This window comes from Podarcis liolepis, assembly GCF_965112155.1.
Source record: "Podarcis liolepis genome assembly, chromosome: 1".
In the NCBI taxonomy this organism is placed as follows: Eukaryota; Metazoa; Chordata; class Lepidosauria; order Squamata; family Lacertidae; genus Podarcis; species Podarcis liolepis.
Genome location: NC_139554.1, coordinates 58,342,001 through 58,369,566, shown reverse-complemented (window position 1 = coordinate 58,369,566; position 27,566 = coordinate 58,342,001). Strand labels below are relative to the sequence as shown.

General features: G+C 42.3%; 2 protein-coding genes across 12 annotated transcripts in view; both read left to right on the top strand.

Moving 5' to 3' along the window:
- Positions 1-17,445, top strand: part of PPFIA1 (PTPRF interacting protein alpha 1) — a 59,272-nt gene extending 41,827 nt beyond the window's left edge. For 2 of the 8 annotated variants that reach the window (XM_083462416.1, XM_083462415.1), the window contains 11 exons: positions 404-485; positions 577-777; positions 2,708-2,770; positions 3,628-3,654; positions 4,683-4,858; positions 4,955-5,052; positions 8,654-8,829; positions 9,112-9,180; positions 12,632-12,797; positions 14,391-14,461; positions 16,048-17,445. In XM_083462416.1, coding sequence (XP_083318542.1) covers positions 404-485; positions 577-777; positions 2,708-2,770; positions 3,628-3,654; positions 4,683-4,858; positions 4,955-5,052; positions 8,654-8,829; positions 9,112-9,180; positions 12,632-12,797; positions 14,391-14,449 — 1,117 coding nt within the window. In that variant the 3' untranslated portion in view covers positions 14,450-14,461; positions 16,048-17,445. The remainder of the gene's footprint in view (positions 1-403; positions 486-576; positions 778-2,707; positions 2,771-3,627; positions 3,655-4,682; positions 4,859-4,954; positions 5,053-8,653; positions 8,830-9,111; positions 9,181-12,631; positions 12,798-14,390; positions 14,462-16,047) is intronic. The other 6 variants (XM_083462420.1, XM_083462419.1, XM_083462418.1 and 3 more) reach the window with 5 other exon arrangements.
- Positions 14,391-27,566, top strand: part of CTTN (cortactin) — a 37,820-nt gene continuing 24,644 nt past the window's right edge. For 3 of the 4 annotated variants that reach the window (XM_083464312.1, XM_083464313.1, XM_083464310.1), the window contains exons 1-3: positions 21,696-21,829; positions 25,360-25,443; positions 25,815-25,888. In XM_083464312.1, the coding sequence (XP_083320438.1) occupies positions 25,360-25,443; positions 25,815-25,888 (158 nt within the window). In that variant the 5' untranslated portion in view covers positions 21,696-21,829. Of the gene's footprint in view, positions 14,462-21,695; positions 21,830-25,359; positions 25,444-25,814; positions 25,889-27,566 lie in introns of those variants that run through there. The other variant, XM_083464311.1, reaches the window with a different exon arrangement.

Sequence of the window (27,566 nt, the reverse complement as noted above, 5' to 3'; positions counted from 1 at the left end):
CTTAAAAAAGCAGAACCCCAAAAGAGTGTATATATATACTTGTCAGTGGCTCTTGGTAACAGTAAATACAGGTTCTGAAACCCCTTCATATTGAGGCTGCCCAAACCTTTCCTGTAGAAACTATTCCCCCCTAGGTAGTGCTTGTCTAGTGCACCTGCACATGATAACTAATTTAGACCAGGAGCTTCAGCAGTGTAATGGATTCTGCTTTCCAAAGGTCTGGTGCAATCCATTATTCTAATGTTACTTTTCTACTTATCTCATGCAGTGTGCTTGCCATGCTGCTGTCGCTCTTGGACAATTTGCTGTGTTCATAGAGTTGCTGAAACAAAGGGGGAAATCGCTGGAGGACAATCAGTGAAAATATAAGCACTTCACAAGTGTATTTTGCTGTTTTTTAAAGGCATGAACTGCTTGAGGAAGCCCGGAGGCAAGGTTTACCCTTTGCTCAGTGGGATGGGCCAACTGTGGTTGTCTGGTTAGAGGTAAGGAGTCATTACAATAATAAACGCAGTGCAGCATGGCTTCTAACTTGAAACTTGTAGGTGATCCTCTTCTTGTTTTTCTCCTTGCCAGTTGTGGGTTGGGATGCCAGCCTGGTACGTAGCTGCTTGCCGTGCAAATGTGAAAAGTGGTGCTATAATGTCAGCCTTATCTGATACTGAAATACAACGTGAAATTGGAATCAGTAACCCTCTACATAGGTTAAAGCTGAGACTTGCCATTCAAGAGATTATGTCACTAACAAGTCCATCTGCTCCTCCTACATCGAGAACGGTAAGTTGGAAAGCAATGAGGTCTCTTAACTAAAGAGAAGCTAGCATATCTTTTAGAATTCTGCTTTTTGTGGAGGTCTGCATTAAAAAAGACAAAATAAAAATAAAGTTAGGGATAGTTCTTAGAAAATGACAAAATGAAGTGACCTGTTGAAACAAGTTTGCAAAAAGTTATGTTTAGTAACTGTGTAATGACTGCAGGAAGAATGTCAGTTTTAGGCAGGTTCTTGGGATCATTTATGGCATGCTAAGATTTAAAGGCATGTTTGAAATGTTAGGCAATGCTAATATTTTTAACTAGATGTTTGTTACTGTAAGCAGGGGTCCACAATTTTGCTCACCATGATGAGTATCCTGTGTCCTTCTGTTGAGCATGACAAGCCTCCAGCCTCCCAAATTTGGAGCTGGAGAATGGGGCAAGTATCATCCACACAGTACTGCTCCTTTTCTAAGGCTTTCCAAGCACTTTGGAAGCACAGCAGCAAAGCAACCCCCAACCCTCATCTCAGTTTAGAATATTTTGGAGCAGAGATCCTTTTGTGTTTCTGGCTCTGGAGAAGAGGTGTGGGGCTTGATTTTACCGTGTTCTTCCAGGACACTTGGAGTACCTTGTATAACACAACACAGTTTCTGGGACTCAAAATGGAGGAGGGGATTCCTTTGAAAGGCACCCAACTTAGATTGGGGATAAAACCTGTCCAGGGGGAAAGGCAGAGTCCTGACAAGTCAAACCTTTGGTTGGCTACCAAGGCCAGCCAAAATTTGTGAACCCAGTATTTAAAGATACAGTAACACCCTATTTCAGGCATGTTACATGAAAGCAATCCCCTTTTAAAAGTGGAACTAAAGAAAGTTGTACCTGTGTTGTATTCTTGTGTGGGGTGGGGGCACATGTTGAAGGCAGGTTGTTTTGCCTGCCACAATTGAATCACATTTCATTATTTCTATCTGGGGTGCAGAATGTCAGCCAGTTCAGTGGGGCCTTGATAAATACTGTGCTGTGGATGTGCATACAGATGCAAATCTGCATCATATAGCCTACATATGCACATCTCATTGTGGGGCTGGAGTGAGAGTGATGGTGACTGCGTCTTGTGACTATCTGCTGTGTTTGTAGAGTGATTTGAAAGAAAACTGACTGACAAAGAATAAGCAGGATCCATTTCATGTTCGGATCCAGAGTTCCTGTGCTCATGGAACAATTATTGCCACATATGCTCTTGGCTTATCATAAATATATGTTATGTATATTTATGTATTATATTATGTATAAACTTAATCTGATTGCATTCTATATAATTTGGTCTCAAAAGCAACCTGCCTAAACTGAGGTGGTTCCCATATAATGCCAGCCATGATTTGGTGTTACATGACTGATCTCTGGTTTGCAGTCCTGATTTGGAGCAAAGGCAAGCCATAGTTTTTCGGATGTAACAAAAATCTGTGGTTTACCACAAACCTGTAAGTGCTTTGGAGTGTGCAAGGGGAGGCATGAGTACACAAACACAACTTGTTCAAGTACTGCCAACCATGATTTGGCATTGCATGTGAATTGGCACATAGTATACAAGGGGATACAGTAAATTTCTTCAGAAGGATAGATGCACTCTAAGGAACTAAAATGAAGTATCCTACAGTATTACTTGGCACTGCTAAGTGTAAGGAGTACACCTAGAAGTCATATTATGAGGAATTATAATTTTTCTAATTTTGCTTAAATACTGGGTATACATTAAGTTATTATTTGAAGGGAAATGTTTGCCTGCAGGCTTGCATCTTACATCAGTCTGTACTTAACAATCTAGAAACCATTGCTTTTGCCCATGCCTGCTCCTTATATGTACCTGTTGCTTATATATTCTGCAACCTTTCCTCTTTGTTACTGCTTTCCTTTCATTGGATGTGATTGGTTCACTTTGGGGTCATATTAGACCACAGGAAATGTCTGGGTAACACATGAAGAAATGGAAAATCTTACATCTACACCACAAACGGTTAGTTATAGCACTGAACCTTTTTGTTTTTACAGTGCTTTTCCCACTTCTTGAGTGCTTGAATCATGTGCCTCTTAATGTCTCTGAAAAGAGTAGAAATATTAATTCTTCTTGGTTATGGCCTATTTTAATTACTAACCTTATCTGAAATGTATAATTATGCTGTAAAATGTTTTTCCACCAAGGTCATCATGGGGTTGGGAGAAATTATGTGCATTGAAGGCAAAATCAGTGCATTGATTTTGGAATTCTTAAGATGTTGCCTAATATTTTACTTGGGTTTACAGCTAAAGGCTGCTTCTTGTGTGGATAAACTAAGCAGCATGTGGTGTTTCAATTTACACAAGGGTATAAATATATTGAGAAATTCTTATGTACATAACTTTGAATGCATGATGCTTGCATTCCTAACAATTAGCATGCCATTATTTTGCCTTTCCTTTATGGCCACATTCCAGAGGTGTCATTTTATGCACAGAAAGGACCATGTACACTGTTCATTGCTAGGATACATATACTAAGTGTGACATAATTTTATTATGTATTTTGTGGTTTTATATCTTGATTTTATTCTGTAAACTGCCCTGAGACCCCTGGGTATAGGGTGGTATATAAATTCAATCAATAATAATAATAATAATAATAATAATAATAATAATAATAATAATTTCAACAGCCATAATGCTTGTTTTGAGAAGTTTATTGACGTCAAGCCTTCTACAGGTTTGCACAGTTCAGCCATTTGATTATTTTTTGCACACTGGACTGCGGCCATCACCTTGAATTTTCTTGCATTACTAAACTTACAAATACTAACATTTGTGTGTTCTTTTGCTTTTCTAATTACGTAACATCAGGAAGATGTGGAAGGAAGCTGGGCTCAGGTTGGAGACTTTTCTTTTAAACCTTCTGTGTAAAACATGAAAGTTTATTTAACCATAGAAAACTTTTTTTTTAAAAAAAAAATACATTGAAAAACATTTTTGAGGGGAAACTAATGAGTAAATATTTCAAATGTTAACTCACCCAAAATTTATTTTGAGAAATTATTTGGCATGTAGGTTGGCATTATATTACCTACTTTTGAGGCTTGTTCTCCTGGAGTTCATCACCGGCTTGTGATAGCACAGCAACAAAATGTGTGCCTTTTGCTGATTTTTGTTTCTGTCACAACGCATTCAGATTCAACTAAAATCTGTTTAAATAAGTTAATAACATCTTTCTAACAGCAGCCACTTCCCACTTTGCGTAGCTGGCCAATGCCAGTGATTCACATTGTAAACACGTGAAGGATGGCTTCACATGACATGGTAAGCCAAAATACGACTTCAGTGAGGCTGTGCAAACATGCAGGGGAGCTCAGAGCTCATTTGCCCCTCCCTACTCATTTTTACAACTGCACCATGCTGACTAAGCTAAAGTTTGGCTTTAGTGTATCATCCAAACCAGGAATCATGGTTAAGCCATCCTCTCACTAACCATGAGCTGTAGCCAAGAACAAACTTCTCTGTAGCTCATGGTTAGTCAAGAGAGAACTTAGTTTTGCTCAGTTCAAGGCAGCAAAATGAAAGTCCAGAGGAGAGGAAAACAGCTCCTCTCCAAGAGCAGGTTCTCACAGTCTTACTAAGTCATTGTTTGCCGTACCCAGTTGTGCAAAGCAGGTCAAAGTTTGAAATGGGGAATTGAAATGTACCAGGAAGCTGCAGCCCTGGCACTATCAGAGAGTTTCACTGTTCACCTAAGTAAATGCTAGCTGCTGTATAAATAAAGTGTGAAGTGGTTTTAATTTTTAAAACATTGCTTTGCATCTTCAGTAGTTACAACCTCTTTCTTGTGTGAAACTGTAAGGCACTGACTAAATATTTTACACCTTCTTATTTAAAATTACACTTCAATGGTTTTCTTTAAATAGACCTTAGCCTATGGTGATATGAACCACGAGTGGATTGGCAACGAGTGGCTTCCCAGTTTGGGGCTCCCTCAGTATCGCAGCTATTTTATGGAATGTCTTGTTGATGCTAGAATGCTGGACCATTTAACTAAAAAAGATCTCCGTGGTCAACTTAAAATGGTTGACAGTTTTCACAGGTAAATAGATTTAAAATAGTCTTTATTAATGAGCATTTGGTCTGTGCATTTCAACATACTTTCCTAATGCCTATTTCCTTTTTAACCTTTTAACAGAAATAGTTTCCAGTGTGGCATTATGTGTCTGCGGAGATTAAATTATGACCGAAAAGAACTTGAAAGAAGAAGAGAAGAAGGTTTGAATGAGATTAAAGGTAGCCATTTTCTTTCCTGGATTGACTCTACTTATGAGAAATATATGAAATCATGATCCTATATTTTCTGTTGATTGAAAAATCTCCCAAGTTGCAAGTATGTTCAATGGTAGATTCATGCCAGTGTTATATTTTGTATAGAGCTGGTGTTTATGGGGTCTAGCATAGTGTTGTTAGGTCCTGTGTTCAGAATGTTATGACTGCATACTGGAAGCACTAAATCTATGGTGTGCTTTCTAAAATACCCTTGAACTGTAAACAAGTGCCTATATTTCTTTTCCTTCCTAAACAATTATATGTACAACTACTGGCCCTATTCATTTGTGAAAGAAGGAAGAATCTGTGCAGTAAAAAACTAATGCTGTTCTGATCTCACCCTTGTGGTGCAATTTAACGGGGTAAGATACAGGTATTCTAAATAGTACTTACTCTCATAGTTGCAAGAATACAGTAGTTAATAATAATAATAAACAATTTTTAATATGCTGCCCATCTGACTGGTTGCCCCAGCTATTCTGAGTGGCTTCCAACAAATTAAAACACAATACAACATCTAACTTGAGTGGAAATATTTAACTAAAGGGAGTGGGTGAAATTAATATAATAAAAGCGCATTTGCAATTCCAGTGAGAGAGAAATGCTAGGCATCAAAAGAGACTGGAATAGCTGCACAAGGAGCTTGAAGTCAGATTTTGAATGCTATGGATGTTTTTGTTTCTTTAAAGGATACATAAAGTTTACTAAAAATGAGTTTTAGAGACTACTGTGATTAAACAGTATTCAAATTCTTGAAGCAAACAAATGCAAAATAATTAATGTTTAGAAATATTTGCCTTGCAGTTTTTTTAATATTAAGAGCTGTATCCAATATGCAATGAGCAAACACAGTAGATTTCAGTTCACACAGCAAACTGAGCTCCTGCAATGATATTTGGTTTTCCTTTCCTCTCCTACTGCTACCTATGTGCCTTCAAGATCTATTCCAGAGTGCTGGGGAGTGCTCTGGAACAATTTTGGGGAGATTACAGGGGCGAGGGGAGAAAGGTTTACGTCAGTTGCCTTGTGCAATGTTAGATTTCACCCAGTGTCTACAGTGTTGAAGGAATATTTCATAACCATTACAGTGGTACCTCGGGTTACATATGCTTCAGGTTACATGCGCTTCAGGTTACAGACTCCGCTAACCCAGAAATAGTATCTTGGGTTAAGAACTTTGCTTCAGAATAAGAACAGAAATCGTGCTCCGGCGGCGCGGCGGCAGCAGGAGACCCCATTAGCTATAGTGGTCTTCAGTTTAAGAACAGTTTCAGGTTAAGTACGGACCTCCGGAACGAATTAAGTACTTAACCCAAGGTACAACTGTATATGCCAGTATCAGACATTTAGCTGCTTCATAACTTCTGTATTTACAGTTCCATCTGTATTTGGTGCAGAACTGTATTTGGTGCAGAACAGAATACAAACTGTTGACAATGTATAAAACACTTCATTTGATACTAATTTTAATCAAGTGGCAATGCAGTCCCAACATTTATTTCTAAGCTTCAGTAGTATGCAATACAGGAACCACACCTGAAAGAAATTGTATTTTATATATATTGTCAACTTTTTAATGACTCATAGAAAGTCATTAGGCAGAATGGCAGAAAACTCACTCCGAATCTGACCGGACACAGGTTAGAGCTCAACGTCAAGCCTACCAAGTGGCAATAGCGACGGCGAAGAAGACTTTCTTCACCGCCTCTATTGCATCTGCAGAAAATAGTAGCAGGAGACTCTTTCAGGTGGTCCGCAATTTAACGGAACCACCTTTACCACCGGGGCCTTGTAAAGACCCCAAGATCTCCTGCAACGATTTTGCAAAGTTTTTTGCAGATTCGGAATATGAAAGTTTTTTTCATATTCGGAAGGAGCTAGACACCACCGTGGGAGCAGGGCTGGGGCGGGAGAGTGCTAGAGCCCTGTCTGGTCAAGTTGCATGGAATCAATTTCAATCTGTTACGCCCGAGGATGTGGACAGGCTGCTTGGACTTGTGAAACCAACCACCTGTCTCCTTGATCCTTGCCCATCCTGGCTAATAAAAGCAAGCCGGGAAGGGCTAGCCGATGGGCTCTGTGGGGTGGTGAATGCTTCCCTCTGTGAGGGAACATTCCCAGATCCGCTGAAAGAGGCGGTCATTAAACCGCTTCTTAAAAAAACATCTTTAGACCCGGCCAGTATGGCCAACTATCGCCCAGTCTCAAATTTTCCATTCTTGGGCAAGGTGATTGAGCGTGTGGTTGCTGAACAACTCCAGGCACGCCTGGAGGATTCGGACCATTTGGATCCCTTCAGGCCTCATCATGGGACTGAAACTGCCTTGGTCGCGCTGGTTGATGATCTCCAGCAAGCTAGGGACAAAGGTGAGAGTTGTTTCCTAGTTCTGCTGGATCTCTCAACGGCCTTTGATACAATCGACCATAACATCCTTCCGGACCATCTCGAGGGGCTGGGAGCTGGGGGCACTGTTATACAGTGGTTTCACTCCTTCCTCCTGGGCCGTGTTCAGAAAGTGGTGGTGGGGGATGAGTGTTCAGACCCCTGGGCTCTCACCTGTGGGGTGCCTCAGGGTTCCATCCTCTCCCCCATGCTTTTTAACATCTATATGAAGCCGCTGGGAGATACCCAGCTCTACCTCTCTTTCAAATCAGAACCAGTGAAGGCGGTGAAGGTCCTGTGTGAGTGCCTGGAGGCGGTTGGAGGATGGATGGCGGCTAATTGATTGAAGTTGAATCCTCACAAGACAGAAGTACTGTTTTTGGGGGACAGGGGGTGGGCTGGTGTGGAGGACTCCCTGGTCCTGAATAGGGTAACTGTGCCCCTGAAGGACCAGGTGCGCAGCCTGGGAGTCATTTTGGACTCACAACTGTCCATGGAGGCACAGGTCAATTCTGTATCCAGGGCAGCTGTCTACCAACTCCACCTGGTACGCAGGCTGAGACCCTACCTGCCCGCGGACTGTCTCGCCAGAGTGGTACATGCTCTAGTTATCTCCCGCTTGGACTACTGCAATGTGCTCTACGTGGGGCTATCTTTGAAGGTAACTCGGAAACTACAACTAATCCAGAATGCGGCAGCTAGACTGGTGACTGGGGGCGGCTGCCGGGACCACATAACACCGGTCTTGAAAGACCTACATTGGCTCCCAGTATGTTTCCGAGCACAATTCAAAGTGCTGGTGTTGACCTTTAAAGTCCTAAACGGCCTCGGCCCAGTATACCTGAAGGAGCGTCTCCACCCCCATCGTTCTGCCCGGACGCTGAGGTCCAGTGCCGAGGGCCTTCTGGCGGTTCCCTCATTGCGAGAAGCAAAGCTACAGGGAACCAGGCAGAGGGCCTTCTCGGTAGTGGCGCCCGCCCTGTGGAACGCCCTCCCATTAGATGTCAAAGTGATAAATAACCACCTGACTTCAGGGAAGTTTTTAATGTGTGATATTTTAGTGTATTTTTGGTTTCTATGGAAGCCGCCCAGAGTGGCTGGGGAAACCCAGCCAGATGGGCGGGGTACAAATAATAAATTATTATTATTATTAATATCATAACTTTACTTCCCCCCCTACAGATGTCCTTGTCTGGAGCAATGACAGAATGATTCACTGGGTGGTGTCGATTGGTCTCAAAGAATATGCAAATAACCTTATAGAAAGTGGAGTTCATGGCGCACTTGTGGCCTTAGATGAAACTTTTGATTACAATGCATTAGCTCTTTCTCTACAAATTCCCACTCAAAATACGCAGGTAATAATGAAGAAATAATTTGATGGGGATGATTCTTATTCATTATCAGAATACAGCACTGAATAAGAATTTGTAGTGTGTGGCCTATTTTAACCCTGAAATACTGTATTGGTGTCAAAGAGCATAATGAATCTGTGGGATTGAGATTTAATGTTTTTTAAGGCAGAAGTGGGAAACATATGTTGACTCTAGGTGCCAGATATTCAATATCTTATACATAAGAGATTTTCCAACTGTAACCCAAAAGTTTGAAATAAGTTTTGCTAATTCTTGTTCACTTAGGCTCGTGCTGTGCTGGAACGAGAGTTCAACAACCTTCTAGTTATGGGCACAGACAGGAGGTTTGATGAAGTGAGTATTTTGGTTTTTAGTTCTATGATTCCATCCAGACTTCTTATTTGTACATACAGCCACCACGACTTAATGAAATCCTGCAGCAAACCTTGGGCTCAATTATGGGGACTTTTAACTGGAGTGTGTTTTTGGACTCCCCCTCCTGCACATTCGCTGCCGAGAGATGCAGTCAAGGGGCTCCTAGACAAGTGAGAAGATAATCTTTCCCCCCTCTGGTGTCACAGCACCTAAGATTAAGAACAGTTTTCCTGTGCAGGCAGCTGACTCACTGAGATCAAAGATATTTCCACTATTGATCAATTTCTTTGTCTTAAATTTTAGGAATGGAGTTCTGTATAACCATTTATTCACTATTAGATGTTCAGCACTTATAAATCACCAAGAACCTTTCACTACTCCCTGCTTTATGGTAGCAAAGTCTTCAATATAGCACTAAGGTGAACATTCCGTCAGGGCAAGGATTTATCCTTGTGCAGCAGAATATGTCCTGTCCACCTCCATCCCACCAGTGCGAGCAGATTTTAAGGATGGCACAGGCTGCATGCAGGGAGGAGGAGGGGACCCCTGTTAATCCTTGCACTAATTAGTGCAGAACTGCCCGTACTGTATTGGCTGTGCTTCATTTTAACATAGATTTGCTCTGTTCTATCTCACTAGAAGCAAATAACTCTAGCCCTCTAACAAGGTTTCCCAGTAAGCTCCACAAACTCTGCAGTGCAGATTCTTGTGCAAACTGCACCACAAGTGAGAGAAAAACAGTGTCTCTCTTCTAAGCTCTCTGCACATTCTGGAGGTCTCAGGAGAGACAGAATCTTGTTTCACTTGCAGGGAGGCGTGGGTAAGTTAAGGAACAGGAAGGACTCCGGCTGTTTTCTTATTGAAATTTCTGTGCAACTGACAAAAATCTCCACCTCTCATTGAAGCCATTTGTTCTCACTGCATTTAGGAAGCTTGGGGGTGAAAGTGGAACTCCTTCTGACATGCATAGCAGTTTGAAAAAAGGGGGGAAGCAGGAAAATTCCTGTAGGTTCCTTTTTTCTTTTCATGCCACAGTGCAAGTGAGAGGAAATGCCTCTGCCAATGTCCTCTCTGCATGTGCCAGAAGATTTGGTTTGTGGAGGGAATTGAGGTTAATGAGGACAGATAGAAGTTTGGTAAGCCGTCAATATTTGTTGATCCCTATTTTAACATAGGAGATTTAAGACGTTTAAGTAGAGTTTTCCATCCTCTTGTTATAGCTCTGCATTTGCTGTACCATGTTGGGCAGTGATCATGGCATGTTTTGTTTTTTGAATAAGTGTCAGGCAACTGCGAGAAAGAACTATGCCTCCTCTCTGTGTTGTCTTAGTGGGAATTGTCACGACACTTGCTGTGCTAAAGCATAGGGAGAAAGTGGATAGAGAGATGTTTTTCTGTCTCTCATAATACTAGAAAACTGGGTCATCCAGCAAAGACAAACATTGGAAGATTCGGGACAAACAAAATGAAGTACTTCTTCATACAGCACACAGCTGAATTACGAAATTCACTGTGGAGTGAATATAAGTTGCTAGGAAGCACAAGTGGGAAAGAGGGCTGTTGAACTCAAGTTCTGCTTCTGGCCTTCCTTTAGGCATCTAGTTGACTGCTGTGAGAACAGGATGATGGACTAGATGGGCTTTTGACCTGATACAGCAGGTCTCTTACATTCTCAGGACATGTATGCCACTTCTACATATTCAGGGAATAAGCCCTTCAAGTATAAGAGTAGCTTGAGGAATTTATCTCAAATGTGTACTAATGAATCTGTTTCCCACTGCAACCCTGGCTGTCTTCTGCTGTTTTCAGTCCAGTAGAGCTGGCCCAAAGTAGCACACTAACCAAAACACAAAAACGATCAGGTGTGAATAACTTTAGGATCATTTAGTTTAGGTGGCAAAGTGCCCACTTACCATGGCGAGTAATGGAGATGAGGTCAGGGCTTTTCTAGAACTGATGTTTGATGATGGTTATGCAGCACTGGAAAGAACTGAGCAGTCATATAATCAAGTAAGCCTTGATTTTAAAAAAGCAGACTAAACATATAAGAGTGAACAGGGGCAAATGGAAAGGTCAAATTTTAAAAGTGTTGGTTCATTTTTGTTCAGTATCTCAACAGAACAGAGCACAATATACACCCTCCAAGCCCTCTTGGAGATCTGTGGGTGCTGTGGTTGCATGGATGCTATCCCTGGCTTTCTTTCTTTATGAGACAGCTGAGTTTCTGTAAATTGTACTCCTTCTCAATGAGTTTAAATAGTTTCTTGATTTTATCTCAAAAAGGATGATTAACTATTGAAAGGCTTTTTAGAGGGAGAGCACAAGAGGGTGAGGAGGAGGAGTTGTGGGATGAATGGTACAGCTGTGCACTGTAGCTTTCTGCTTCTGAGAAGAGAGCTGGTCGGAGGGAAAGGCTTAAAAAAGGAGAAATATAACATCACCTTGTCTTTCCTTCCTTACATTCTGTTGGAAATGCCAAAGAAGGTGATGGTGATTCAGTGAGGTGCAGGACAGACCAGGAGGGCACTTGCAAACTGGGTGAGGGACAAGGGATACTCAGGGGAAAGGGGAGTGGTCAGTGGAAAAGGGAACTCAAATTCAAGGGAATTCCAGCATGCCAGAGCTGTTAAGGCTGAGTGGAAAGAGGCTTGATTGAACAAAAGGGTAGCCCTGCAAAGGGAATTTCCAGGCACACAAAAAGGAAAGCCAACTGTCTTGTTTGTAAAAAAAGGTGGTAAGCTTTTCATTGTTTTTTTGAAGTTCAGTTTACAATACTGCTTGGATAGCACTCTTTATTTCTCAGGGCTGTAGGTAGCCAATTAATAGGCAGTACAGTGATTGAATTAGAACCAGAGGAGAACTGTAGTCCTGGAGATCTCAAGCTATTTGAATCACTCTCTCGTCCACATCAGTGAGAATTTTGTGGGAAACTCGCAGCTTGATTCGTCTGTCCAGCTAAATTTTTGCTTAGCTTATTTTCTCAGACAAAGCAAAAAGGAAACTGTTCAAGGTACACAAAATGGCAACAGAATTGCCCTTCTCACAAAAGGCTGCAGAAACGTTTCTTTTCTGCATTAATTTGGAATTCAGCACTGAATATTTGTAATTAATGTAGTATCTTCTAAAATTGCTTATCATATTGCATAGTTTCAAATTCCTATTAGACGGGGGAAAGATGACTAAACTTCTTTCCTTCAGATACTGACAGCCATGGGAGTAGATAGTCTTTGAAAAGGATGCATGAATATTGGATTTTTAAACATCACCAATAAAACGAACAACGTGCAAAATATGTGGTTCCAAAGCATCTAAGAATCTAAACCAAAGCACTCTTGAATATTATGGTTGTCTTGTATATTAATCATATATTAAAGTGTATTGCCTTTCTTTTTTTCATGTTCAATCTTCGTTACACTTGTTAACTTGATAGGATGATGACAAAAGCTTTAGACGAGCACCTTCATGGAGGAAGAAGTTTAGACCAAAGGACATACGGGGTTTAGCAGCTGGATCAGCAGAGACTCTCCCTGCAAACTTCAGAGTTAACACCTCAATGTCTTCACCTTCTATGCAGCCAAAGAAGATGCAAATTGATGGTAATGTAGTGCTTATTTTTTTTAAGCATGATGATGATTTATGCCTGAGGTTGTAAGTGTAATCATCTGCTTTCTTTGTATGGGGAGTGGGGAGGACTTAACCCTGTGCATGACTTTCAGTAATGCTTTAATTTGTTAGTGAATGATGGCAGCATTAGTAATACTATTTCAGCATTAATAACTGTTGACTTTCTGTGATATCTAATGAAGCAAACTTTAGGATTGTCTTCAAATGATTTAGAAATCTTTTTAAAAAAACATTTATCTCTGTGTGGTAATGGAACACATCTGAATCTATTATCCATGTAGCACATAATGCAATATTGTTGCATGCAATCCACAAAGTATTATTGCTGTACATAATCCAGTTTCAGCTGAGCTTGTATGGTGTTCTGCTCCAGTCCTCTTGGTGGATAGGTATTATTCAGCAGCTGGAAGTGGTAGATTCCACCAGGTATGCAAGTCTTACCAGCCAGTAAACAACCTGATTCCTTAACAAAGGGTGGGGAGTCTCTGGCCCAGATGCACTCTCTTAGTAAATGTCATTAGCCAAGACAGCCAAGGCAGTTTCAGTGAGGTGACCAGGGCTAAAGTCAGTTTGGAATGGATCCGAGTAATCAGCTTTCTCCAAGCATTCCTAAGGCTGGGCCACCATCACCTTCTCAAACACCTTGCTCCAAAACGGTATATTTGCCACTGGGCAATAGTTTTAATACTTCTGGGTCCAGGGAGGTCGTCTTAATGAAGGGACGCACAGCTGCCTCCCCCAGGGCAGATGGGACACCTGCTATAGTGCCATCTCTCATGTTTTATAGAATTGTAGAGTTGTAAGTTACCAAGAGAGTCATCTAGCTCAACTCTCTGCAGTGCAGGAATCTTTCGCCCAATGTGGGGCTCGAACCCATAATCCTGAAATTCAGAGTCTGGTACTCTACTGTCTGCGCTGTCCCCTTTCCTCTCTTCATTTTGGTTAGTTCTTTTATGAGCTATGCTAGTCAGGTATATGGAGAGGAACTGTGTCAGTATTGGCACAGGAGCATAAGGCTAGGAGTCACCTGACCTTAAACACCTAAGTGAGAAGCTGCCATGTGAATATAGCTAGTACGAGGCTTATAAATTCATGACCCCGGGCACCACATTGAATGCTGCTCTAGGGATAAAGCTGTTAAAGAACCTAGGAAGCTGTCTTACACCAATTCAGAGCGTTGGTCCATTAGTATTGCTTCCAATTCCTGAGGCCCTCTGCACACAAAGTGTGTCTTTTGGCATTGAGCTGTGACACCTTTTCCAAATTTGTGATTGGGGCGTGTGGTTGTTTTGACCTACTTAGGAGAATGGAAAGTATATGCTGGTGTAGTTTGGTGGGCTGCAGCCAATTTGACAATTAACGGTGGCCCTCAATATGAGCAAGGTTTTCCCATCCTTTTCATAAAGTGGCTTACAAATACAAAGTAGTGAATATGTAGCCAATTACTTTACATTCTGCGTAGCTAACATTTTGTAACTTTATGTTGTTACTGTAACTGCATTGATATGTGATTCTAATACTAACTGCATGCTGTGTTCTGCATGTCTTCCTGATTGTTGGAATAGGCAATGTATCAGCAACACAAAGATTGGATTCTGCTACAGTAAGGACTTATTCATGTTAAAGCCTTTTATTGGTAAGTAACAGTGATAGCCTCCTTGTGGTGCATTGATGTTTTTAAAGTTACAGTATACAGTGGTGCCTCGCAAGACGAAAAGAATCCGTTCTGTGATTCTCTTCGTCTAGCGGTTTTTTCGTCTTGCGAAGCAAGCCCATTGACAGATTAGCGCTATTAGCGGCTTATCTGCTGATCGGATCAGCTGATAAGCAGTTTAGCGGCTTAGAAAAGGGGGGGGGGAAGGAAAAAAAAACAGCAGGAACTCAAAGACATTGTTGTCTTGCGAAACAAGCCCATAGGAAATTCGTTTTGCGAAGCACCTCCAAAACGGAAAACTCTTTCGTCTAGTGAGTTTTCCGTCTTGCGAGGCATTCGTCTTGCGGGGCACCACTGTACAAATATAGGAACACATCCTTGACATCTTTCTGGTTGCTGTCTGTGGCATGCTGAAGTCCACATTGATTCGGAAGATGTCCCCCAGAACCACAAACTGCTGTCCAGCCTCATGAATTTCGAAAGCAGTTTTGTGATTCAGCCAAGCAGCTGTAAAGAGGAAGCTGGTGTAATAGTCCACATACAGCCTCAATATATAATCCCCCTTTGAACAGCTGTCATACCTAGTCCCCAAACTACTTTTTAAACTTCGTAATTTAGACATAAGTTTGAGTTCTGTGGGGACACCTTTTGAAAGGCTCTGGGCGCAGGAGTCACACCCCCTTCTTTATTTATTTCTGTATTTCTGTTGTCTTTGTGAAATGGGCAGTATATAAATATTTTAAATAAATCTACATTAGATAAATGTAAAAAAATAAATATTTTCATGCGCTGATAACTGTACTTTCAGCACCAGGCTTTCTAGTTTGTTTTTGGAAGATTGAAAAGGGGGAACTTTTATGTAATGTGCAAATAACTTGTATTGGGGTTTGTAGTATTGTAAGTACCAATACATCTGTATACTTCAAAAATTTTATTCTGTTGTACTGGGTAAGTGAATGAACAAAAAGCTATGCAGGACGCTGCTCCTTACCCTTTAAAATTCTGTCCAACCCTTAAGGACTATAACCCTGCTTTAAGGAATAAAGGCTGCCTTCATGGGTGTTACCAAGGGAAGGCAGGGGGGCGGCCTGGCTATGCCCATGGCTAGATCAGCCTCTTCAAGTAAATGGTTTGGTTTTTGTTTAAAATATGTCTGCCTTAATTATATCTTTGGGGAAAACAGTGCATGGGAATACATAACATTTTATTGTGAAGGAAGTGCTTCACAGCTGGTTGTGCATCTGGTGCAGTTGCACTTGTGGGGCTGAAAGGAGTAGCCCACTGGTGCTGTGACACTTCTGAGTAAAGTCATTCCATACAACTGATCAGCTTTTGGATGTAGAGGAAAAGGGAAGTCTGGGCAGAGTTTGGTTCCCCCCCTTCCTTTGCCTAACAGCCAGTTGGCACTGTGACAGGCTTTCACTGCCTCCCTTGACTGAGGCTGTGAAAAGAGAGTAAAACTGCATGTAGTCTCCCCTCTGTGCTTGTCATTCCATGGGTCAGAGAGATGGTGCATACATTTTCCTGACTTGACTTCTGCAACTAACTGAATCTTACTTTATTTTCAGTTTATCCCCACTATTTCTACAGATGACCTGAAACATTTTGAATCAAAGACCGTATTTTGGAAACAATTCAAATCTTTAATCTTGTTAATACTTGTTAAATCAACACTTTGAAATATTTTATTACAGAGTTTTTAATTAGATGAATTTGTGAGTACTATAGAGAAAGTATTTTAGACTTAAATGTTTCTTATATTTATGTAAGTGTATGTGAGTCTTATTACTTACCTTTGTATTCAGTCTATAAATCAAATTACTGCCGATTTGTTAATTTTAGTCTCTTCAACTGAATGTACTGTAATGCTTGTATGTATCTACCCCTATAAGCAATGTAGGGTTTTTGTAAATTATGCAGTTATTGTAATTATCAGTAATAAGTTTTTAATAATAAACACAGGTGAAAAGGATTTTACTATCTTTGTAAAGGTATCCTGACTCAAGCAGTATATATATTTTGCCATTTGGAAAATGCTAGCTAGCTCTAAAATGTTAAATAAATCCCATTTTTTTCAGAGAAGCATATGTTTATTAATAAAGTGGGCATGGTACCTGCTTCTATTTCCGTTCATAACTCTACTTTTTCCACCTAGCATATGATTTTAATGTGGATTTATTTAAGTCTTCTGTTCAATATAACTTGCTTTAAATGAAATTCTAAAATGTGGGATTTATTTGAATACTATGAAATGTGTGTGAGACCTGGTGAGCTCATTTATAACTACTTTTTGTGGCTATATTTGTACAGTCTATGTTCATTGACTGAGCATAAGCCATAAGCGGAAATATTTTCTCTTAACCGAGGATAGCTCCTAATAGTACTCAATAGGCAACGAAGTGCTCTCCTGTATTTTGATGTGAAACTGTTTTTCAGAAAAATACTGATGTAATTCTTCTAAGTGGACCAATCATGATGCGCAACTGTCTCATGACGAAAATGCTGATGGCCCATGAGGCTAAAGCGTGTAGTAGTGCAACTATTAAAAAGGCCTTATTTTTCTTATGCCATCTTTTGCATATATTTATAAACTTGTTTTAAATTCTGGACAAAAGATTAATTGTTAATAGCGTTAGCCATTTCAACCAATATAAGTAGAAAATGCATCATTCTTTTTTTAAATAGCATCTTAAGAGGCCAGCAAGGAATGAGTTCAGATTATGGTGCATTATTTATTATGCAATAATATATACAGCATGTCTTTTTCTGTTTTGGTTTTGGCTCTTTTTAATTGTACGACTGAAATCCATTGTTACTGTTTTGTTGTTTTTTCTATTAATCTTTTATGTGTACTTCTGATTATGTAACAAAATATGTACAGACTAAGTACTTTTGAACTATTTTTATCACAGTATTATTTATTGCTTTCTTTCAATAAAGTACTGAAGCATTTTTTTCCACTGCCAGCAATGGGGCTTGAAGTGTTTTGAAGTGAGATTTCAAGTAATTAATTGATGTGGATGAGATTTCTTGTGAAGCATCCAGTCATGTTCCCTTTTGCTGAAACCAGCTTTCCCCCAGCCCAGGTGCCCTCCAGATGATTTTGGAGCACAACTTCCAGAATTGGAGTACAACTTGGATGAGGCTGGTCTGAACTGAGGCAAGTCCCATTTCCTTCAAGACACTTAAGCTACCCGTGGTGTAGCACAATGTGATGTTCTAGTAGCTTTGCACTACAACTCCCATTCTCCTATTGCCCATGCTGGCAGGGGACTGATGTGAATTACCCAGGACATCTGGAAAGCACCGCCTGTGCTGTGTCACAGTCTGTTTACGTTCCTAAAGTGTAGCCCTACATTAGATTGCGGCTTTGATGGTTAACTCCATTGGACTCCAGTGCAACTTCAGAGTAAGCCTGCATAACAGTGCATGGCTGAGCACCTCAGCTGTGTGCAGGAACCCTGCTGATGAAAATTTGTCTCAAAATGTGCTACATAAAACAAGCATTTCTAAAATGCTTCAGTAAGTGGGTTGCTTTTAAACCTTTTGAAGTTCACCCCACAGTTGAACTGATGAAACTGCTGTTGCCTTCTGCCATCCGCTTGTTTTCTAAATGGCTGCTTAGCCCTGTGACCAGGAGCTATTGTCATGTAATCTGGGGATTATCCCCCCCCCCTTTTTTTCCATCTATGCTATTCTAGCACTTTAGTGTAGAAACAGATTAATATTTCTGGTAGCTATAGCAACTCTATGTTGAATGTGCTTTCCTCAATATTGAATGATAACAGGAACCAGTCTCGGTTCTCTCTGCAGTTATTTCAATGCAGATGAATCACACATTTCCCCTAGCTTTTCCTTTCTCAGTGGTTCACAACTTGCCGCTCGCATTTTGAGGTGCAAGCACAGAATCAAACAAAACAGCTGTTTGCTACCCTAGAGGCAAGGAGTTGCAGCTTCTTTTCCTTCCATACTTGCATCTAAAACCCTGGAAAGGAGGAAGATTGATGTTCCCAGCAGTTTCCCCTTTTAATTCTGTATCAGTATCTTAGACCTTGGGTAGTCAGTGTGGTGTCTGGGCAAACTCCCTCAGTAAAAATGGGAGCAAGGTAATATGACCAGGTTGGAGGCACTTTAAAATTTAAAACACCTCCTGACAATAATTATTGAGAGGTAGGAGATTCTCTGTACATGGTAGTGTTTACTAATGCAGCAGCAAGGATTCTTTATATAAAGGAAAACCTGAGGCCACTTATCCCTCAACCAGTAGATCAAAAGTATGAATGAGGCATGTTGGAAACAAGACTGGAATTTTATTTATACACATTCAGTGAGGGTTAAAGCTCAGTGATTGCTCTGGGAAGGTACAACATTTTGTTTGTCAGATCACTTTACAGAAGTAATTAAGAACTTTACTTAAAGCTTTACTTTAAACCTGTTTCTAATTAAACTAATTGTTCCAAGAATGGTTATTTACCCAGCCAGTAAAACACTTTCAGACTCCTAGAATCTTTTCCTTCCCTTCAGAGAAATAATCTGGGGTGCCCAGCCTAGCGAAACCCTGACCACCCAGCCAAGCCTTTAAAAGCCTAAAATCCATCTAAGCGCTATCTGACCATTTATGTCAGGTTCTCTTCTTTAACGCTCCACTCCCTTGTGATTGGTCAACACTCCCCCCCCCCCAGCCCTCATTGGCTTCTGGGTCTCCAGGAGCTTGACCCAAGGCCCAGTGTCCATAAGGGTCCTCCAGATAACTATTCCCATCATCCCTGACCATTGCCCATGTTGGCTAGGGCTGGTGAGAGCTGCTGTCCAACAGTATCTGGAGGGCATTACATTGCTTAGCCCTGACTTAGATCCGTATGAGCCTTTCCATCACTTGAGATCTGGCTGGCTCTTCTCCCCATGCCATAAGAAAAGTTTTCTGCTTCAGTTTTGTAGAATATTCTCTCCTGGAAACGGTGATGCTCTCTGGGCAGAAGTCCAGGGTCCTATTCAGCAGAATGATAGACACACAGAGAGAGCAGGGCTAGATTTGCACATTTTGAAGCAATGCGATGTAGCAAGCGATGGTGCTAATATTTGGAAATCTTGTTGAGGTCAGCCACAACAGTTTTAAGAGAAGCTTTTAGAAACTAGTTTTTTAGCATATAAGTCATGTTCCAAATTTCATTCAGCTATAAATTCCATAGATGGAATAAAGTTGCTTTTCTAGACTCTTCCTCACATTTTTACCACCATTTAACTGTATTGTGAGTCATTGCTCTTCTTTCCCAATGGTATAGCATCTCTCATTTACCCTAAAAAAGGTCTGTAGGAAATTGTATCCGAGAACATTTTTTTTTAAGTTGCAGGTTTCCAAAGAGTAGAAAAGTGTTCCTTAACAGTTTCTAATACATACATACATACATACATACATACATACATACATACATGTTTTTAAGCAGTCGGTCTCTGCTCCGTGCCCCAAACATGAGTTTCCAACAGTCATCATTGCTATTATTTGGAGTTCAATAGACAACTTTTTTAAGCTATAGAAATGCCATTTTTAAAGCATGGATCTCTGAAGTTTGGACTTACAGATGGTAAAAAGAGTGTTCTGTTTACCTATTCTTCCCATTCACATGCCTGGCAAAAGCAGCTAGAGGGCTTCCCTCTTCTACAGGAGCTTGGCTGGGGAGAAGGGAAACAACCTGAGGCAGAAAAGTGGAAGTGACCCGTTATTCTAGGTCAAAGACTGTTGCTTTTGTCCTCCCTCTGCTGAAGCCCGGGATCCCTCCAGCTCCTTTCTTCCTCATTTGTGATGGCCCTACACAAACGGTCATGTGAGGCTGTAATTTTGGGGGCAAAGTGCCATCAGTATGCTAGTGATACTCAGCTCTATTTCTCCACAACATCTCAATCCGGAGAGGCCGTGCAGGACCTGGACTGGTGCCCAGACACAGTGGTGGGTTGGATGAGGAAAAAGAAACTGAGCTTTGAATCCCAGTAAGATGGAGGCGCTGTGGGTGAATGGTTTCCTGTGTCTGAGAAATTGGCCAGTTGCCGTCCCTGGATGGGGTTGTGATTGGAGGCCTCAGTGGCTAGGAGTGGCTTCTGTTTGCTTTGACTGGTGCAATAACAGGATCGGTATAGCTTGTTGCACATTAATGTTCAGGCATTAATGACTTCAGTATTGGATTACTATGCAGGACTTCCCTTGTGCTTGACCTGGAAACTGCAGCAGGATCGCTGACAGGAGTGAGACCCTCTCAGCATATCTTGCTCAGAGATCTGCAGTAGCTGCCGGTATGTTACCAGGTCAAGATCAATGTGTTACTGTTAGTATATGGCTCTCAACAACTTGGGGCCAGTTTTCTTAAAGGGGGGCCTCACCTCATATGTGTCCAGTCGGCCACTTCAGTCTGTGGGACTAGCGCTTTTACAAGTACAATACAGTGTTCATTCCACGCTTGCAAGAAGCCAACTTTTCAGTGTTGCAGCACCTACACTTTGGAATTCTCTGCTCATTGATATTAGGCGGGTGCCTCCTCCAAATGGTTTTTCCGTGCCTACTAAAAACTATTTTAGTTCCAGCAAGGCTACCCAGGCATGTAATCTTAATACGCAATTTTAATGCCTCATTTTAGTAAGTACAACTGTTTTAAAATTACAGATGTTATTTTAAAGCTTAGCTTTTTATGTGACTTGTTTTTAATGATTTTTTAAAAAAAATAATGTTTTAGGCTATCTAAGCCTAAAATTAATGTTTTAGGCTATCTAAGAGGTCTTTTGTTCTAGTGACGGTATGCAAATTTTGTTAAATAACCCCATGCCCATTTTAGCTGAGAGCCAACCCCACTGAAATCAGTGAGACGTGGTTTACTTTTGGATCGACGTTGTGACCCAATTGCTAATAAAATTTCCCGCCCACCCACCGGCCGACTTGAACGCCTGGGTTCCCCCACTCCCACCCTCTGAATGGCAAAAGCCATTGCACGCTTTGGTAAGAAACGATGCTCCCATCGGGACCCGAGCAAGCGCGTTAGGAAGAGGCGGCGCAGAGAGAGGGTCCGGGAGCTTTGGCATAGGAGATGCGAGGGGCGCATCGGGGGGCTTCCAATATAGGCGACCCCCGTTTCCGCGGACTTGCTGCAAAGCCCGCTTGGAGCCGAGTGCCAACCACCACCGGCAGCTCGCTTTAGTCCTCTCCCACCTGATGACGCGCTGTGATGAAAAACAGGAAACGGGATCTTGGGAGAGGCGGAAATTGCAGCACCAGCCGAGTTAGGAAGCCCCAGCAGGGGAAAGCGAGGAGACGCTGCATCGGGAGAGGAAGGCGCCTGGGCAGCCAGGAAGTGGGCTGGGAACAAAGTAAGTGGCAGGAGCCCGGCCAGGTGCTCCCTCGCGCCGCTCGCCTTTTGCGCCAGCCACGGGGAGGCTCCTCGGCGCAGCAAGGTCCGCAAGCCGGGAGGGTCCCTGCCGCCCGCGATCCGCTTGCTCGTAGCGGGACTCGGCTCTTGGCTGGAGCGGGGAGGTAAAGCCGTTCGTGGGGGCTTTAAAAAAAATAAAAAATCAAGTGGGCGGGTGGGGGTGCCTTGGCTCTGATTTCTGCGCCACGCGCAGCATGGCCATCCCGGGGATCTAACTAGGGCATCGGCGCTGCAAGGTGGGGCCCGTACCTGGAGCAGCCCAGATTGAGATTTGTGAGGGGAGGAGGAAGGAGAAGAGTCGTATAGGGAGGGAAGAAGTGGGGGCTGGGGTGCCACATGGCATCTCCGTGGCTGGCTGGGTGGGCTGCCTCGCTTTGATCGCCCTTTGTTCTTCGGTGGCGAGGAGGCAGCGGATCGAAGGGGGTTGAGCCGCTCTTGCTTCCTTGTCTGGGACGCTCATTCCCGAAGGGAGGGGAGCGCCTTCCCGGCTCGCTCTTCCGCTCGCCGGGCGTGCCCGCGCTCCGTGCCTGCTCAAGGGGGCAGCATTGTGCTGGAGAGAGGACTGCCCGCCCCCCTGGGCAGTTGGCATTTTCCTGGGCACATGGATTGCAGTTCAGGCTAGTGGATGTGGATGCGAAAACTGGATGGGCTTGTCTGGAGTAGGAGAATATCATTGTGTGTTGTGTTGGATCTCAGGGGAAGGAAGTTATTTGACAGCTTCATCTTGGGGGTGCTGCTCCCCGCAAGCTTAAAGCTGGTAAGAACTCTGGCAGGGTGAACATCAAAATAACCCGTAAGTGTCTCTAGGATATGAAGCTGCCAGGTCCGCCCAGCAATGGTCCATCTACCTCAGCATGTCTACATGCCTGCCAAGGTTTCTCCAAGGCTACCTGGAGATGCTGGGGATGGAACTGGAGACCTGAGTGCAAAATAGGCACTCTGCCACCACGCTAATAGCCCTTCTCTTTGTCCTGTGATCGAACCCTACCCCCACCCACTTCTCAGCCATTAATGCAATAGGGAGATGCGCAATGATTTTCCTGGAGCATTGAGGGGATGCTTACTTGCGCTTGTTAGACACATTTCCATGTTTATAATTACCGAAAGGCCACGGCATGTGAGCCAGTAGTTTATGGAGGCAGCAGGTCATGAGCGCTGCCGCAGATCATGTGTCTGAAAACTACTGCCTAGCTGCATGTTATGTTCATCCTACGGATGTTGATGTGTGCCGGGCCTACTCTTGTTATCTTGGTGAGACAGTGTGCTTTCGGAATCCAGATAAGAGCACTGTTCAGCTGGATGCAGATACTGTCCTTTGGAAATGGCTTGTAATTCTGTGGTAATTCATTGCCTGTGATTCAGTCAGTCACACAAAATGTTACTCATGGTGCAGGCAGAAGTTGGACTTATTCATTCTTTCATTCTGAAGTCCACATACCACTGGACTATCCACTGTTTCAATGAAGAGTGCTGATTGAAGCTGTTTATTTCTGTTGTGGTCATTGCTTTGCCTTTTCAGCTTTGCATCTAATTGTCTATGTCCCACTCTGTTTTATTTCCTACCTCATTGGACTTCCTAGAGCAGGGCTGGCAAGCCTGTCCCCACCCCCAAATGTTCCTGGGCTACAGTTTCTATCAACCCTGACCATTGGTCATGCTGGCTGGGGTTGGAGAGAGTTGGGAGCCCAACATTCGTTTGACCATAGATTCACTCATTCCTCTTTTTCTAATCGACGTGAGAAGTTGGGTCCAGACAAAATGTTATCTGATGGCCAAACCATGGTTTAGTGATCAAGAGTGTATTTATATTTTACCTAACACTAGTTGGTGGCAAACCGTTTTCCTGATATTGAACTAGTGATATGAAAAGCTTCATTTGTTCACTATTTGCATGCCATACTGTTTTTAAAGGCACAGAGAAGCCTGTAGTCCTAAAATTAATAGATGCTGGATGTATCTGACTTTCTGACCCAAAAGGCACATACAGTATATGTAGTATACCTGCAGAAATGTGCACAAGTCAAGAATACCCATGAAAGGGAGATTACTGACAACGGTTAATTTAAGGTATTATTTTGAGGCCTGCTCTTTGCTCACTTAGGGAGGATATGTACACAAATGCAGTAACCTTATATTCTATAGCACAGACCTATAGGATGGGTAGATAATGTGAAAAAATTCCTCTGAGGCAATTGGGGTTGACTTGCTACACCACTTTTTACTTTCCTGATGTATAAAATACACTCTGCATGCCACTCTCCTTTCTTGACTACAGTCTGGATAATTTCTTTTAATGTTTTATTATGTTTTGATATGTTGGAATCCACCCAGGGTGGCTGGGGGAACCCAGTCAGATGTGTGGGGTACAAATATAATAATAATAATACAGTAATAATATTCTTCTCTGGCTGCTGTAGAACAAAGTAGCCAGCATGTCTGATTGTCTGAGTTCTCTATTCCCCACCCCCTTACCCCTTTTCCAGAAATTGTGTGAGTCAATGACTCATGGATAACGTTTCTCTCCAGCCTGGTTTGAAAGAAATTGGCCAGAACAGCAAATTGCATAGGAAATTTAAAGCCACTGAGCTGCTAACCATGTTCAGTGGAAAACTAGAAAGGTTAGAGCTGGAAAGGAAAACTCAATATCTCTTGCGTCTGCAAAAGAAGAGAGGCTGAGATGTTGTCTGTTGTGCAGTACCTCTGATCCTCTCTGAATGTTGATGACTGTATGTAATCCCAAGCACGCTTACTCTAAAGTGAGCTGGCTGAATTCAGTGTGGCTTACAGAGCATTGCAGCCTTATTTTTGGTCTGGTATGTTTTGTGGGGAGAGGATTTGAGCTATATGGAACTGGGTGGTCTTCAAACTGCCTGTGTGGGGAGGCAAGAAATTGCTCCAGATTGTCCACATGTCTTTAATTAATGCCCATGGCCATTTTTATCCCAGTTGAAACTCATTTATATAAAGAGAAGCTACCTTTAAAATCACCTATTTCCATAATTGCAATAAATAATAGTAGAAGCAAAAACTACCTTATATTGCTGTAAGTGTGCAGAGGTGAGCTGGCTAAACAGTTCAGCTTGTGCCATGCCTTCTCTGAACTGGCCTCCCTTTCTGTGGCTGGTTCACAATGTGTTTCAGATGAATGAATGAACCAAACATATGCATGTTGACTCTTACCGGAATGAATTTCCTCCTTTTCCTTTGAAATGGTGCCAGTAACTATTCCTAGCTGTGGAATAATGGCAAGAGTATTCAGCTTGCAACAATGTGGGGTTAGCTAAATGTACACCCATTAGAATTGCAGTTGTTGGCAGTATCTAACCATAGCAAAGTCATTAACCAACCTTTCATTGGGTGGAATCTATATATTTTTCCTGGCAATAATAATGTGATTCTTGCAGAACTATTTTGTACTGCAAGCATGAAACCTTTTTTATTCTAATGTCACTGTTTCTTCTGAAATTTCAGATGTGGAAAGCAAGTGCAGGCCACACTATCAGTGTCAGCCAAGATGATGGTGCTGATGACTGGGAAACGGATCCTGACTTTGTGGTATGGTTAGAAACTTTCTCTAAATGCTAGCCATGCTAGTTAGAATCAGAGCAAAGCAAGTAATTTAGGGCTTGCTAAGTCAAAGTCTGAGAGTCATCGGGAGGGACATGCTTATGTTTGTACGCAACAAATAAATGAATTTAACTGGGTTTTTTAGTAGCTGGATGTTTATCCTGCTGAAGGACTTGTTGGAAGAGGGCAGGATATGAAATTGAAATTAGCCAAAATGACCAGTGACAGATGGGAAGAGGCAGGGAGGATGCAATTGTAGGATTTGCTTTCATTACAGACCTTAAAGTCTCTGTCACCTCTGAACGCTCTGGTTCAATTGTAATTGCTGCTTAACCTGTTTCTCTCCTGTGTACTTTCAGAATGATGTGAGTGAAAAAGAGCAGCGCTGGGGTGCTAAAACTGTGCAGGGATCTGGTCACCAAGAACACATCAAGTAAGCCACTTCTTTCATGGCCTTAAAACTGTGATTCTGGTGATAGTTTTGGCACGTTATTCCTTATTTAAAGCAGAGGTGGGGAACCTTAGGCCCTGGGAACCAAATATGGCCATTGAGCCCTCTCCATCTGGCCTTGGGTCTCTTTCCATCTGGCCTTTCTTCCTCAAGTGTTTTTGCCTGGCTAGAATGTGAATACTGAGCATGTCTCTTGCAGGGTGGAGTGTATGCATATATAGAAACTAGCCACTGTGCAAAGCTAAAATGCATATCTGTTGCTCCTCTCATTTTTGCCTCTGGCCCCACCCACCACAAATATCGCCCTGAAGGAAATGCGGTCCTCAGCCTGAAAAGAGCCTTGCTCTGGGAAAACAGCAAACAGGCTGTGCGCACGTAATGGGCCTCATCTTTTAACCCAGGGCTCTTAACCAAAGTTTGAAGCTGGTCAAGAATCCTTGGCTAAACATGTAGTTAACATTAGATGCTGATAATATCGGTGTCGAAATGCCCTTTAACTTTGGGTAAGGAGTTTGCTTTAGGGAGAGACTGTGGGGGTATGAGCATGTTATCAGACAGCTCACTCTTAATCTCTTAATTGTGGTTTAGATATTAATTGCATGGCATGCTCACCAGCCCACTGCTGTCACTGTGAGGGCTCATATGTTTTTATATGTTCTAAAGGGAAGTGAAAAACTGCTTCCAGCTACCACCTTCATTGCTACATACAATGTCTCAGAAATAGAAGGGCAAAATTTCAGGTCTTCTGCCCTAAGTCCTGTGCATTGCAGCCATTCTTATTTCTCTGGTGAGAGTTCAACTTCAGCTGGGCCTGCAGCTGGCGAAAAACATAGCCGTATGTAACTTCTCTGAATGGTAACCTAATGATCAGTTCTGAAAGGTAGATAGTATTGCTGTAATGAAATCTGAAGGTTATGAAAACATCAGTACAATCGTACCTTGGAAGTCGAACGGAATCCCATCTGGAAGTCCGTTCGACTTCCAAAATGTTTGGAAACCAAAGCGTGGCTTCTAATTGGCTGCAGAAAGCTCCTGCAGCCAATCGGAAGCCATGGAAGCCCCGTTTGGATGTTCAGCTTTCAAAAATAGTTTCCAAACCAGCACATTCATTTCCATGTTTGCGGCGTTCAGGAGCCAAAATGTTCGAGAACTAAGTTGTTCGAAAACCAAGGTACGACTGTAATGGCCTTCTGCTCTAAATATTGAAAACAAATGTTTCTTGAGCATGTGACACAGTTGAGGAACCAGTTTTCCTACTCGGCTCTGGTCATTTGGTCCGTGGTATGCTTCAAAACATAGTTTGGAAATTTTTGCGACAATTGCCTGTTCCTAAAGGCATGTTAGAACAGACAATTGCCTGTTCCTAAAGGCATGCCATAATAGCAGCATAGCTTCTGGTATTGTACACTGATGCTTGAAGTAGCTCCGTCTCTGGAATAGTACAAGAATGCAGATTGCGCTATCGGGTAAGGTGGCAGGGCTGACAGCATCTGCATGTTTATTGTTAGGAGGAACAGCTTCGGATGAACGGCCCTTTTCTGAACAATGTCACGGGCTGTAAACAGGGTACACAGGGCAGTAGAAAATGGTGGCCCTTTGCATTACAGGTGACTGGGGCCATATCTGGAGTACTGTGCTTAATTTTTAGTCACCATGGTGA